Below are 14,054 nucleotides of genomic sequence, written 5' to 3'. Positions count from 1 at the left end.
AAGTCCAGGTTCTATTTTACGTTATCCGGATAAATAACGTTACGCCATTACTTCCGGTTTGTCAAACTTGCAAAACTAACTTAAATTGCTTATCACCGTTATATGCACAAATGAATTCCAATATCTTCAATTATTACATATTCGTTTCTATTCCCCATTAAGTAACAACGGTACCGGAAACGTCAATATTTTTCCATACACTGACGCCTGACTTTCATATCGGGTGCGTGACGTAATTAAATGTGTGTTGTTGCGTTAATGCTTTTATTTAGTTCAGTATGGTCAATCCTATTCAGACTATTGAATAAATTTTTATTTACACTACATTTATACGTGTAGATACGTATGTAATAAAAAGATTATTATCTTTGCATCGGGAAATATACATTCGTTCTTTAGCGAAAGAATATTGCGCTCCTAAAGTCGCGCAATATTTCCGCTGCAGAACTCGTGCATATTTCCCGATACAAAGCTAATAACCTATAAATGTTGACATTTTATCATTAATGTACAGGTCAATTTGTTATAGTAATAATGTATCTGTTTGCTCTGAATAGCATATGAGCCGGGCCGTGAGAAAACCAACATAGTGGCTTTGCGAAAAGCATGGATCCAGACCAGCCTGCGCATCCGCGCAGTCTGGTCAGGATCCATGCTGTTCGCTAACGGTTTCTCCAATTACAATAGGCTATTTATATTGCAAAATCCAACAATATAGGACAGATAGGCAATTGTTGGTAAACCGGACACCGTATCATGCGCTAGAAAGGTCTAAAATAATTATTATATTCTTTAAAAACATACTTTAGTATGTTAAATAATACGTAACAGTAGCTACATTGACCACTCGGAGTAAATGTTATTGTACCTGGTTTGTATGAACAGAACGACTTTCCGGCAAAGATTGTACAGTTATTCATTTACAATAAAATATATTGTAAAAGTGGTTGAGAAAACAGTGATTGGATTTGTTGCTATTCTATCATAATGTATTTAACTTGAACATCCCTAAATCTATGTGATAGAAACACAGTATTAATGGGTAAACAAGCAATAGGCCAACATTAAATCGTCCCTATTGGATGTATGCACGTATTGAGTCTTAAGGTTATGGTAAGGTTTAACATAGGTTTAATAGTGTACGTTCAGTGCATACGTACACTCAATGCGGGAGAATTAATGCCGAACATGACCCTTGCAGAAAAGATAAGAACTATACAACCAGTCATTAGCCGACAAGTCATACATACACTGTGTTACATCTGGAAGCAGTTTAGTGTAAATAAGTACTTAAATGTATATACAATATGTGCCTGGTTTGGACTAGCAGTGAGTTTTAAAGAGATTCGGTTTTACAATACAACATTGATAATTATGATTATCAGTTATGAAGGCAATGTGTCCATGCCAAAGTAAAACCAAAGGGCTAGCTAGCCAGCTATACCTAGCCATATTCACAATCAAAGACAATTGATTACAATTAGAGAACGTATACCATATATACATCAACAAGGTATTGCCGAGAAGTCACTTAAAATGATTTGTTATTAATAAATGTTATATAATTTCAACACGGGCATAACGGAAGCAAGTAAACATTTGCAAACTTTGAATATCCTTATATAGTCAAAAATTGTATATCTAACATAGAGGCATGACCACAACAATGAAAACGTTAAAGTATATGTAATTACCTTTAAAAAATGTTCATTTCATTCATCGTTGAAAGCATCCGACAAAAATATGAACGGACAGAAAATGCATTGTTAGCATAAAAACAACCAAAAGTAGTTTTCTTTTTTATTCATGCTCAATGTATACAACAATGATTACTTTTAACAGTAAACACTTTAAAGTTTAGAGTAAATGCAACGATACAAAACTATACACTGACATTAATTGCAATACATAACAAAACAAGTGAATGAAGTATTACCATGCAATACAAAGTCCCCTACTGGAAGGCACTGCAATATAGCATGATGATCTGATATCTGTCAATGATACATAAACAATATTGTACGATATATACAATATGTTATAACACAACATTTGGATTACAGTTGTTGACTGCTTATAACATCTATAAATATAAAAGAAGTATTTAATTTCAATTCTGATAACATTTCATTTTGAAACTGGTGGGAAAATATGGGAAATACATGTAAGAAATCATCATATTAAAGGGAAGAAATTCTGAACAAAAATACACGAACAATGTTTTCAATTGGGTCCATATGGCACATGAACTTTTATTAAAATATTTTACAGACAGGACAGGAAAAGATCAGTGATGACTTTTGACCTTCAAGTGTGACCTTGACCTTTGAACTAGGGGTCTGAGTATGGCACATGACACATTGCCTCATTATGGAGAACATTTGTTTCAAGATTTATTAAAATCCCTTAATGGATGACAGAGTTATGGACCAGAAAGGAAAAAATCTATTAACCTCTGACTGTGACCCTTGACCTTTGAGTTAGGGTTTAGGGTGTTGCGTAAGACACGTTATCTCATTATGAGAAACATTTGTGCCAAGTAATATTTAAATCCTTTCACGGATGACAGAGTTATTGACCTTATAGGAAACAAAACTATTGACCTTTGACCTGCAAGTGTGACCTTGACCTTTGACCTATGGTTCTGGGTGCTGCGCATCACACGTCGTCTGATTATGAAACATTTATACTAAGCAATATTGTAATCACTTGGCAAATGACGAAGTTCTTGCCGGACATGAAATAGACCCTGTCTATGTCATGTTAACACTTGACCGCCAAGTGTGACCTTGACCTTTTAGCTAGGGGTCTTAAAGTAGTACAAGAAACATCGTCTTATTATTGGCTATGTTAGTGCTAAGTAATATTAAAATCCCTACATGAATTGTTGAGTTACAGACCGGACACGAAAATGCCCTGTTGAACATTGACCCCCAAGCGACCTCCAAGTGTGACATTGACTTTTGAGCTAGGGGTCCGGGTTTTGTGCATTTGTGCCAAGTAACATTCAAATCGGAATGACGGACGGATGGAAAAGCGCAATCCTATGGTCCCCGAAACTGGTTTTCAACAAACAGGGGATACACAGTCATACTCGTACCAGCCTGAACAAATACACCAACAATTGTTTTAATTGGGTCCATATGACACATGAACTTTTATTAAAATATTTTGCAGACAGGACTGGAAAAGATCAAAATTGACCTTTGACTTCCAAGTGTGACCCTGATCTTTGAGTCAGTGATCCGGGTTTTGCCAAGTAATATCAAAACCCCTTAATGTATTGTTGTTACAGACCCGACAGGAAAGTCCCTTGAAATCCCTTCATGAATTGTTTAGTTACAGACCGGACAGGAAAATGTCCTGTTAAAATATTTTACAGACAGGACAGGAAAAGATCAGTTATGACTTTTGACCTCAAAGTGCGACCATGATCTTTGAGTAAGGGGTCCGGGTTTTGCGCTATGACAAAACGTCTCATTCTGGAGAATATTTATACCGAGTAACATTTAAATGCCTTGATGAATGACAAAGTTATGAACCGGACAGGAAAAACCCCTATTGACCTTTGATCTCCAAGTGTGACTTCGATCTTTGAGCTAGGGTTCTGGGTGTTGCGCATAAGACATATTCCTTAACCCTTATAAGACACTGTCTGATTATGGAGAAAATATTTGCCAAACAATATTGTAATCATTTGATGGATGACAAAGTTCTTGTCCGGACACGAAACAGACCCTGTTCATGCCATGTTAACATTTGACCGCCAAGTGTGACCTTGACCTTTTAGCTAGGGGTCTGAAAGTCGTGCTTGACACATCATCTTATTATGGAGTACATATTTGCCAAGTAATATTAAAATCCCTTCATGTATTGTTGAGTTACAGACCTGACAGGAAAATGCCGTGTTGAACATTGACCTCTAAGCAACCTCCAAGTGTGACCTTGACTTTTGAGCTAGCGGTCCGGGTTTTGTGCATGTGTGCCAAGTAACATTAAAATCGTCTCTGATGGGAAACATTTGTGCCAAGTAACATTAAAATCGGAATGACGGACGGATGGAAAAGTGCAATCCTATGGTCCCCGAAATTGGTTTTTAACCAATAGGGGACTAATCAGAAACAAGTATGATTCACAGTCATACTCGTACCAGCCAGAATACGGAAACATAAACAATGTCAACCAAATACTGAAACAATTGCAGCGAACATCGTCAATCTATTTAGCTCACTAGTCCTGAATCTTTTGCCATTTTGAAGAAAATACTGTTTGGATTTTGAAGTAGTTTACCTGGTGCGTCCATCTCAACAATTTCTCCTTCTGATAGTACCATCACTCTGTAATATTGAACAGTTCTGCAATAATACCGCTTTACACTTACACACGGACATTTCATTGTAATTTCTATTGCCTTTCCATAACCTTCACAGTAAACCTACTATGCAATATGATGAATTATTACAATAAATGATTTCTTGTTTAATCTTCTATTGGTCAAAATTTATTACTTTTCATTATAAACCACAAAATTGAGCTTGTGGTCTTTTGCGAGTTTTAACAATCGCCTTTATTAATACATACCACATAAACCTTAACTTGACATTTCGTTGTCTTACAGGTTATAATCTAACACTCAATTACTTTATTACGTATTGTATGTACCTTTTTACGAACTATGTTCTGTCTCTAGTACCTATTTACGTGTTATAATCTAGTGCAACTACTTTTAAATCAGTATTAATACACTTTATACTGCCTTACCTGTCATAATCTAGTACAGTATTGAGTCTATGCGCTATCGTAAGAATTGTACAATCACTAAATTCAGTTCGTATTGTTGTCTGTATCAATTCATCTGTCTCAAGATCTACCGCTGCCGTCGCCTCATCTAACACTAAGATCTTTGTTTTGTGAAGTAATGTTCGCGCAAGACACACTAGTTGTTTTTGACCAACACTGAAAATGAAAGTAAATATATTCAAGAAAAAGCCTCTCCATTGAATTATCCTCAAAAATACCTTAATTGTCATAAACGTTTACTCTTTAATAAACTGACTCAAAATTTAGACAAAAACTCCATCCGTTCATTTCTTTTCCAACATGGCTATAGCAGGATAATGTCATCCTCACTGCTATTTTAAGAAATTAAATGACCTAAGTCGGAAAATTTCAGTTACATGCAGAGTACAAGTAATTGGTGATAATAATTCAGATTATTCACAGGACACATGCCTTTTTGTTTCCATTACGTGTGTTAGAGATTCACCTGGAGGGGATTACTTTTATTTACACTGTCCCATGTCTTTGGAACATGGTGGGGGTAAGAGTGAGGTTGGGTGCGCACCATAAACCGGTTTAAGCTCCCCAGTGGTGTTTTTGCCACTGACCGTTCCAAGGCGGTGCCCCACTGTGTTCCTTTGTTTGTTCGTTTTGTCCTTATGTGTTGATTTTGTGTGCGCGTGTGTGTGTGTTGTTCGTTATGTCCTTATGTGCTGGCTTTGAGTGTGTGTGGCGTGTGTTTGTGTGTTGTTCGTTTTGTCCTTATGTGTTGGTTGAGTGTGTGTGTGTATGTGGTGCACGCGTTTGTGTGCTGGGGGTTCGTTTTGAGGAGGCTGCGCTTTTAGTGCGTGGCATTCCCTGTTCGATACTTTTCTTTGTTTTTTTACATTGTAGTATATGAATAAAATACTGTTACAATAACAACATACCTGAGATTACTTCCACCCTCCCCGCATTCATACTCTAGCTGTCCAGGCATATTCTGTACTGTTCTTTTGAGATGAGCACATTCTAATGCTTTCCAAAGACCTATATCAGCAAATTTGCCAAATGGATCTATGTTTTCTCTCAAACTTCCAGAAAACAACGTTGGATCCTACAGAAAAAATAGCACTTTTGTAATCAAGATGGTGCTTGGGCAGCAATAATAATTTGAAGAGATGATGTTTGGCACAATACCTTGGCGAATGTATCTTTTACGATATTCACAACAAAATTGTTTGTAATTATAGAAAGATATAACACTATTGGCAAGTTCTGAATTAGAATGTTCTAGGTTGTCAGTTTCACTGCAACAAAGCCATGTTTTTTTGTAAAGTTCTAGTATCAATATCGCAACAGGTACACTACCAAGCATTCTTGAAATATTTCAATTTTCAAAGAAACTTTTGATATATATGTTTGTAAAATTCAGTTAAACATCAATTTCAGGACTCTAATACTCTTATATCTAATTGGAAAATACAGTATATATAGTTTCCAGGTTTTAATTTGGCGACTACTATGTCCCTTAGCAAAGCTGGTACCAGACATACCGTATTCAGTTTCGATACATTTGATTTAGTGTATGTGAAAATTTCAAGACTTCAATATACATATTTGTATGAAAGCTTTGCAAGTCCATAAACAGGCTATAAACATCTAAAATGGCTGCACCTGTTTATACCGGCATTGCTTTTCTTGCATCCGAGAACTGAACTTTTCTCTATTTGCTGCCAGTACTACTTCAATGCTTCGCTTAATGACATTAATTATGTTGAAGGCAACAACTAGCCAAAATGCAATGAACATAAGTAACAATATCAGTATTTTTGGAGTAGCATAAACGTCGTGTTACTTATAAGGACGTAAAAAACTGACGTTTCGTTGTATATAGTTTGCAAATTAATTATTCTGCATGTTCTTTCCTGTAATATAAATATTATTGTTAAAGCTAATATATTAACTGCTGAGAGTGACGTGAGTGGTTCAAAAAGGTTTAACTGGCAGCAACAGCACGCACAACGTCTTAGGCTGAAAATCAATTAATCAAATAAAATCACATGCAACACGATTTACATCATAAATTATTTTCTATTAAACAAAATGTTTAAACCTGAGGTAATATCGTTAGTTTCTCCCTGAGATCATGTAGTCCAATAATTGATATATCTTGTCCATCAATTACAATGGATCCACCAGCGGATTCAATTAATCTAAATAACGACAATGCTAAAGATGACTTGCCTGCGCCTGTTCGACCAACAATGCCGATCTGAAACAATTCATGAGCACTAGCAATGAGATCCAACCACTTGTATAAGTAAAATTCTAACACGACAAGCAAATAACCTATATACAGATAGGAGAAAATTGATCAACGGTTATTTTGTGATAACCCATGCACTTGCAAAGTAGTGACGTCGTCCTCTGTGTATAGAATGATCCAGGTGAGAAGCACGAAGTGTAGTTCATGTCGTAAAAAGTAGTTACCATTTTTTTAACACTGTTGATACTAATATGTCGTGTTAGAATCGAAGTAAAAAGTTCCCAAGTGTGATTTATCGTAGAATAACCCGAGGTTTTCGTTCTTATTCGAAACAATATATCACTCAAGTCTTCGGCCTTCGTGATATATTCTTACATAAGAACTTAAAACACGGGTTATTCTACGATAAACCACGCTTGAGAACTTATTCTTTCTGAACTTCTATGATTTGTTTATTTTACAGTGGAAAAACTAAAATACAATTTGCACTTATACGAAACTACAATGGGTAAAATTTGGTTAAAACCATTGATCAGACATGAAATAAAACAAAAATATGGGTTTTACATGAAGACTGAAATTTTATGAACACCAGATTGTTACCAAGAAACAAAACCTTATCTTCTATTCTCTACTTAACTTTTGCAATTGTTCACCTAAATTTCAGGGTATTTCATAAAATAGGTATATAAACATATTAAACAATTTAACCATTATTCTATTTCATATCTTACCAACAATATGAAATAATTTTATTTCACCTGATAAATACAACTCAACAACAACACCAGTTTAAGCCTAATTCACAGTAGCGTTATGTCCACCGTATTATTACAAGACAATTGTACTAGCAAGAAATTGTTCTTCCTGTCATTGTTCCTCATATTGCATGATACAGGTTCAAGATAACTCGCAGTACCAAACAGTTGGCATAAGAGAACATACCAATGAACCACAATGTGCGAAGAAACGATTGGTCAACTAAATGTCAATATATAAATATAAAACGTACATTCAATGTATATTAAAATAATAATTACAACACCTGTTACATCTGGTTACCATACATCAACTGGAATGTGACGGCTTTTAGGAGCATCAGTCTAATGTCATTATGTACACTTATTAAACGGCAATGACGGGACTGAAGCGGTTATTAGCACGACTAAACCTATATTGCATGGGGGCGTAGCCCGAATCCTAATATAGGTTTAAGAAAGCTAATTACCACGTGAGGAACGCCATTGCCGTTTGTTCGAGTTGTTTATTATATACCTAAACACAATAATGATAACTCGATTGCTTGAATAAGTTGATTATATAAAATATCGACGTTAATGATTTTTTATCGTGACGACACAGGGTAAAAAATGACGTCCATCATCAGTGGCGGGCCAATAACTGATTATAATGCCCACTTTCGGTAAGTTGGCGGGCTACAGATTTTGTCCTATTCAGTTGTGTAACTATTTATAGTAGGGTATATAATGATTCCATGAAGCGCCAAAGTAGCGTTAAGAAGTATGTGATATTCGTGAGACATTATACTTTGATGACTTCGGCATGCTTCCTTTATCCTACCTTCTCGCCAGATCTTATTTGACAATTGATTCCTTTCAAAGTCAGTTCAAGTCCATTCCTATATCTAGTTGTGTAAGAGTGAAATTCAACAGACCCAGTTTGTGGCCAGTCAGCACTTGGTGTTTCAGCGCCGATCGTCCAAGGCGCCTGTAAAGTATGGTATGCGAACAAAGGTTTAAAAAAAACAACATTTTACACGTCGCAATTACAGAACAGTGAAGTAGCAGTTATTCTATTTAACCTAACATTTCCGTTTGCTTTATAATATTATTCGACGTCCTGGGAATTTAGTCGGAAATGTTCAAAAGAAAAATATTCCAGTATATGACGGTGTTGATATGTGTTTTTTGATTTCTAGCTTGGAAGAGATAAAACACCCAGTATAGACCCTCAAAAGGCAAAATACGAGAGTCATTCAGTAAATAATGCATCTGTCAAAATGTTTTTAAAATATATTAAATAAAACTTAATCTAATGTTTGTTTGTTTGTGTTGGGTTTAACGTCGTTTTTCAACAGTATTTCAGTCATGTAACGTCGGGCAGTTAACCTAACCGGTGTTCCTGAATTCTGTACCAGTACAAACCTGTTCTCCGCAAGTTACTGCCAATTTCCCCACATGTATCAGAGGTGGAGGACGAATGATTTCAGACACAGTGTCGTTTATCAAATCGTCACGCAGAACATAAGCCCGGCCCGAGGATCGAACTCGCGGTCCCGCGATCCGTAGACCAACGCTCTACCTACTGAGCTAAGCGGGCTGCCGACTTAATCTAATACCCGAACATTACGTTAAGTCTAATACCCGTACATCACGTTAAGTGTGTCTCTAAGAAGAGACATTGGACAAATATAAACAAATACTACTGCAGGACGTAAAAAAATCGCACAGTGACTCAAACGATAACATGGTTGATATTAAATTATGATTTTTCTTCATTAAAACGTTTCAATACAGAAATTATTTTTGTGCAACATTACAGTATGCATTTAACTTCTATCATTGACAACCTTTTTGAGTTCAACGAAGCATGAGAACCATAACAATCAAACAATAATATAAACATGCTGCCGTTTAAATTATCGTGCGGGAGTAGTAACATATATACTAGGTCAATGATATCGGTATTTACACATCTAGCGAGAAATGAAAACGGAGCAAAATTACATTATTATTTTTTGATAAAAACAACTGACAAAGCCAGAGTTGATTTACATGTTTGTCTAATAACATTGTAAAAGTTTAAATGAAGTCATGCTTCATAAGATCGAAGCTTAGCAGCACAGTCATGTTTAAAAAATTAATGTTATTCCTTCCGTTTTTAGGTGACACTTATGTCAGAGATGTTGCTATGTAAAAAGAAGTCTTCACAATAGACTAATCAAACGTATCTTTATGACAGAAATGTACCTGAAGATCTTATAGAATATATTTATAAATATAATCTGCAGTTGAATAATTTTATCATATCAATTAAAAGAAAAGAACTTATTAATCAAAATTGTGTGGAGCTCCACCGTGAGCACTTTAATGTTATACTATTTGTACAACTTACAGGCACTCTTTCGTTGCTAGTGATCATGCTTCTAGTACAAACTGATATGCATTTATTCAGACTGTAAAGTATTTACAGCAAAGGTTACATTGTATATTAAATGACCCTCTCAGTGTGCATGTGTTTCCTCTGTTCTATAACCGTGATAAAAATACAGAATTATTACTATATTTTACCTCTGAAGAAAGTTCAGTATATTCTTTAACCCTTTCAATGGAGATCACTCTCATTTCCAACTCTCCTAACAACTGTGCACCACGCAATAGACTCAGTGTCACCTTAAAGAAACGTTTAAAACAAAATATATGTATCGTAAAAGAGGACCTAGTATATCGATGTATCGAATAACGTTTAAAGTTGATACTGGAATAATTCCTCAAGTGTATGGTCATTTCCCTGGTCTTAAATAAATGCAGGTGGAAAAAACGATTATTAAATAAAAACAATAAATAAAATTCAAATACTAATATGTTTGTGCAAACATTTGACACAGACAACATCAGAACAAATAATTTTTACTAGCTTCCCAGTTTTAGCCTTTAAGTTTAAAAGATATAATAAATGATATTTTAACTGCTTCCCAAGAATGAGCAAATACTGATACGTTTTTGATTTGGGTTTTACGTCTCATCGACATAATTGTATGTCATATAGCAACTCTTGCAGCTGTTGACGTTTGAAGAAGACCCCCAGGTGCCCGTCCGAGCATTATTTCGGGCATGGTTGTACACCTTGGTAGAACAGAACCAACAACATCCCGTAGGTCTTCACATGATTAAATTCTAGACCCAAAGTCAGGTTTTCGAACCCTCATCAGCGAGAGGAAAGTGATTCGAAGTCAGCGACGTTTATCACTTAGCCACAGGTGAGCCGTATTTATACGTTTAGGTTACTAATAACGTTACCTGTAATGCATACGTTATAGAAAGACCAATTTGTGCACCATTCAATCCATCTGCTGTAAATGCAAATATGGACGTTGAAAGTATCAGAAGATTACCTAAGCTTTCCAAACAAATTGCATTCCATCTGAAATGTATAAAGTAGAACACATTGAGGCCTTAAAGGGGCTGATTCAGTTAAGTTCGAGGTAAAGGTTCTCCATTCTATAACTGGAATAGGAAGAACAAATTATTGTTTACATGAAGAAAAGTGTTATTACGCAGGTTATATCAAATCTAAACATATTTTCGGATAATACCAATCTTAATATTTCTTAATATTTACTTGGCGGAGCAAATGGAAGCAAACATAAACTTGATGTTCTGGTCAACTCTTCTGTCTAGTTCAGTGATAAACTTCTCTTTACATCTGTATGCTCTGATCACACCCGCTCCGGTTATTGTTTCACTGAAATGGTTGAAAATCGGAGATCTTGTCACAGATTCTAGTCGAGTAACTTGTCGGACCGTCGGCAAATAAAATCTCTGAAAAAAATACAAAAATAGAAAGTTTGTTTACTACCAAAATCGGAATTATTTCATGATCCAAGTTAGTTGGAATGCAAAACTGCAACAACAACATAACTTATATAATTACTGATTTGTTAAAAAAAATTTAAAATGTTATTATGAAAATCACCTCGTATCAGTCAAACCTTGTCTATTATGATTTTGCTTGGATGCATTCTATGCTTCTATGGAACCTTCTTATAGATTTTATCACAGACAAAACAGACAATAGTTTAACAGAAATGCGAATGGGGATTACAAGCATGAAAGAAATTAGGCAACAAAAGAAAATAGCAAATGAAGAAATATTCGATTGCCTTCGCAAGGAACTATAATGGTCAGAACGTACCAATAGCATGTAATAAATGAAAGTGACAGGAAAGATGACGACCATGATGATTGGTGTGTTGATAGAAACTACAACAAGGATTGCCGCTAACTGGAATATCTGCGTGTTTAGCCACCTTATGACGTAAGGTATTCTTACGTCCATGATGTCTATGTCACTGGAAAATCTTAAATTACACAACAAAATAAAATTACGATACTTCCCAAATAAATTGTAGTTCAGTGAAACTAGAATGAAAAACTGATAAATGTTTCATTCATTAAATTTGTGTTGCATAAAGACAGCAATTTTATGTCCAGAAATACATAGATGTTCTGTTATGTTTTAATATGTATTGCGAGTATCGGTAATATTAAAGAATCACTTCTATTCGCAAAAGGCTATGTTACGTTAGCCGGGTAGGCATGTATTCTCTCTGTTCTGTTTTTTTTTCCGGATTGTTCTTCTAGACAGATCGCTCTGTGAATGTACTAGCAGAGGATAAATTGGAGCCCGGAGTGGCTGTCTTTGAATTTAGAATTTATAATGAACCGGGCGCTACATTAAGCTAGTAAGATATACATTTATATGTATCATTTACATATTAGACCACGACATTCTTTATGCAAAATGATATTTTCATCATAACTAGTGCGGTTTACATTATTCTGCTGTTGCAGAAATATACAGTTCTTCAGTGCGCATATTTTCAAAATGATTGTATCAAAAGTAGGAGCTTATATTACGAACCACTTACAAAATAACTGGTTAGGTCCCTTGTAGACCACTTTTCGCTGCATTATTTACGTACCTATTCATGATTCTTCCAACCGGTGTCGTATCAAAGAATGACATTGGCGACCGTAAAATACACTTCAACATAGCTTTGTGCATGATACCAGATGCAACAGCCATACGTATTGAAATTACAATTCCAAATAAAATCATGGCAATGCCTAAAATATTCAGAAAGTATACATTACTCTTAACCGTTTTAATAATGTTTCCGAATGATATGCATATATTCCGTTGTAGATACAAGTATTCAGTTTTTCAAAATAAATTTCTGCTTATAACAGTGGTTCATCACACAAAGATGCTCTTATTATATATCTGTAGACTTCGAAATCTGGTATGCATACGCATAATTATGAAAATATCTAACGTACCCTTTTTCGCGCAAATCGCAAAAAGGCTACAATATTTGAAGCAAAGCTTAAGGTAACAGTTTTATACACGTTACCTAACAAAGTTTGTTAAATATTTCTTTTGGGCATTCCAAACAAAGCAAACAGTCATCTCACGAAGACACTTTTTCAATTGTTGTACAAGTAACTGTCCTCGTCGGTATTTTTGAACGCTCTAACGCAGTGCGGTTATACTTCAACCTTTTCTGTGTAATAAATATGCTTAATATAAAAAATTTAACATAAATCGCAAATGAATCGCAAATCTGTTTTATTATTGCTGCTCTTAAAAGTACTGCATCGCTCACAAATATTATAATTACCTTGGATAATCCCAATAATAGTATAGCCCACCAAGTAATACACAAATTTATTTTCATATTCACGGGTATGACCCAGAGATAAGTTCTTGAGTAGGGCGTCTTCGGTCCAGTACGTAAGCCAGTAGTTTGAATAAACGCTCATAGCTTGGAATATTGTCATAAATACTAATGCTATTGTTGTTGCAAGATATCCCATAGCTTTAAGGTAGCTTCGGAATACATCAAGTTGTACCTGGAAAATGAAAGCAAATCAATCACATGAATTTAAATATTGTCAGATGTGGGTTTTTTTTACCTATAATAGATAGGCTTTATCAATCAAATTTATAAAAAAAACATCCTGCATAGAACGCAAAGGCAAACTCTTAGCAGACTCGCTTGGCTTTGGTAAAGTCAGTTTTTCTTTATGCCACACATGACCAAGAAACAATATGGACAAAACTCTGGGGCGACAAACTTGGTATCCGCTAACAGATACTTGCCTGAGTTTAACTCCAAGAGCAATCCTGTAAATTCTGAGTGTCAAGCAATGGACTTGACATTGAGATTTTGACTAAATATGATGGGTACAATTCTCATGTTCCATTTTCAATAGCATCTGCG

At 35.2% G+C, this 14,054-nt stretch overlaps 1 protein-coding gene across 2 annotated transcripts in view; it reads right to left on the bottom strand.

Moving 5' to 3' along the window:
* Nucleotides 1-1,883: 1,883 nt before the first annotated feature.
* Nucleotides 1,884-14,054, bottom strand: part of LOC123523350 (multidrug resistance-associated protein 1-like) — a 29,512-nt gene continuing 17,341 nt past the window's right edge. The window contains exons 22-32 of one of the 2 annotated variants that reach the window (XM_053544755.1): nucleotides 13,452-13,683; nucleotides 12,753-12,897; nucleotides 11,963-12,128; nucleotides 11,390-11,589; nucleotides 11,068-11,191; nucleotides 10,339-10,440; nucleotides 8,609-8,755; nucleotides 6,875-7,033; nucleotides 5,709-5,875; nucleotides 4,762-4,956; nucleotides 1,884-4,337 (exon numbers count right to left, since the gene is read on the bottom strand). In XM_053544755.1, the coding sequence (XP_053400730.1) occupies nucleotides 4,223-4,337; nucleotides 4,762-4,956; nucleotides 5,709-5,875; nucleotides 6,875-7,033; nucleotides 8,609-8,755; nucleotides 10,339-10,440; nucleotides 11,068-11,191; nucleotides 11,390-11,589; nucleotides 11,963-12,128; nucleotides 12,753-12,897; nucleotides 13,452-13,683 (1,752 nt within the window). In that variant the 3' untranslated portion in view covers nucleotides 1,884-4,222. Of the gene's footprint in view, nucleotides 4,338-4,761; nucleotides 4,957-5,708; nucleotides 5,876-6,874; nucleotides 7,034-7,507; nucleotides 8,756-10,338; nucleotides 10,441-11,067; nucleotides 11,192-11,389; nucleotides 11,590-11,962; nucleotides 12,129-12,752; nucleotides 12,898-13,451; nucleotides 13,684-14,054 lie in introns of those variants that run through there. The other variant, XM_053544750.1, reaches the window with a different exon arrangement.

The sequence above is a fragment of the Mercenaria mercenaria genome, chromosome 1, assembly GCF_021730395.1.
Source record: "Mercenaria mercenaria strain notata chromosome 1, MADL_Memer_1, whole genome shotgun sequence".
Lineage (NCBI taxonomy): Eukaryota > Metazoa > Mollusca > Bivalvia > Venerida > Veneridae > Mercenaria > Mercenaria mercenaria.
The sequence above is the reverse complement of the archived record's forward strand: the minus strand, read 5'-3'. Positions and strand labels throughout refer to the sequence as shown.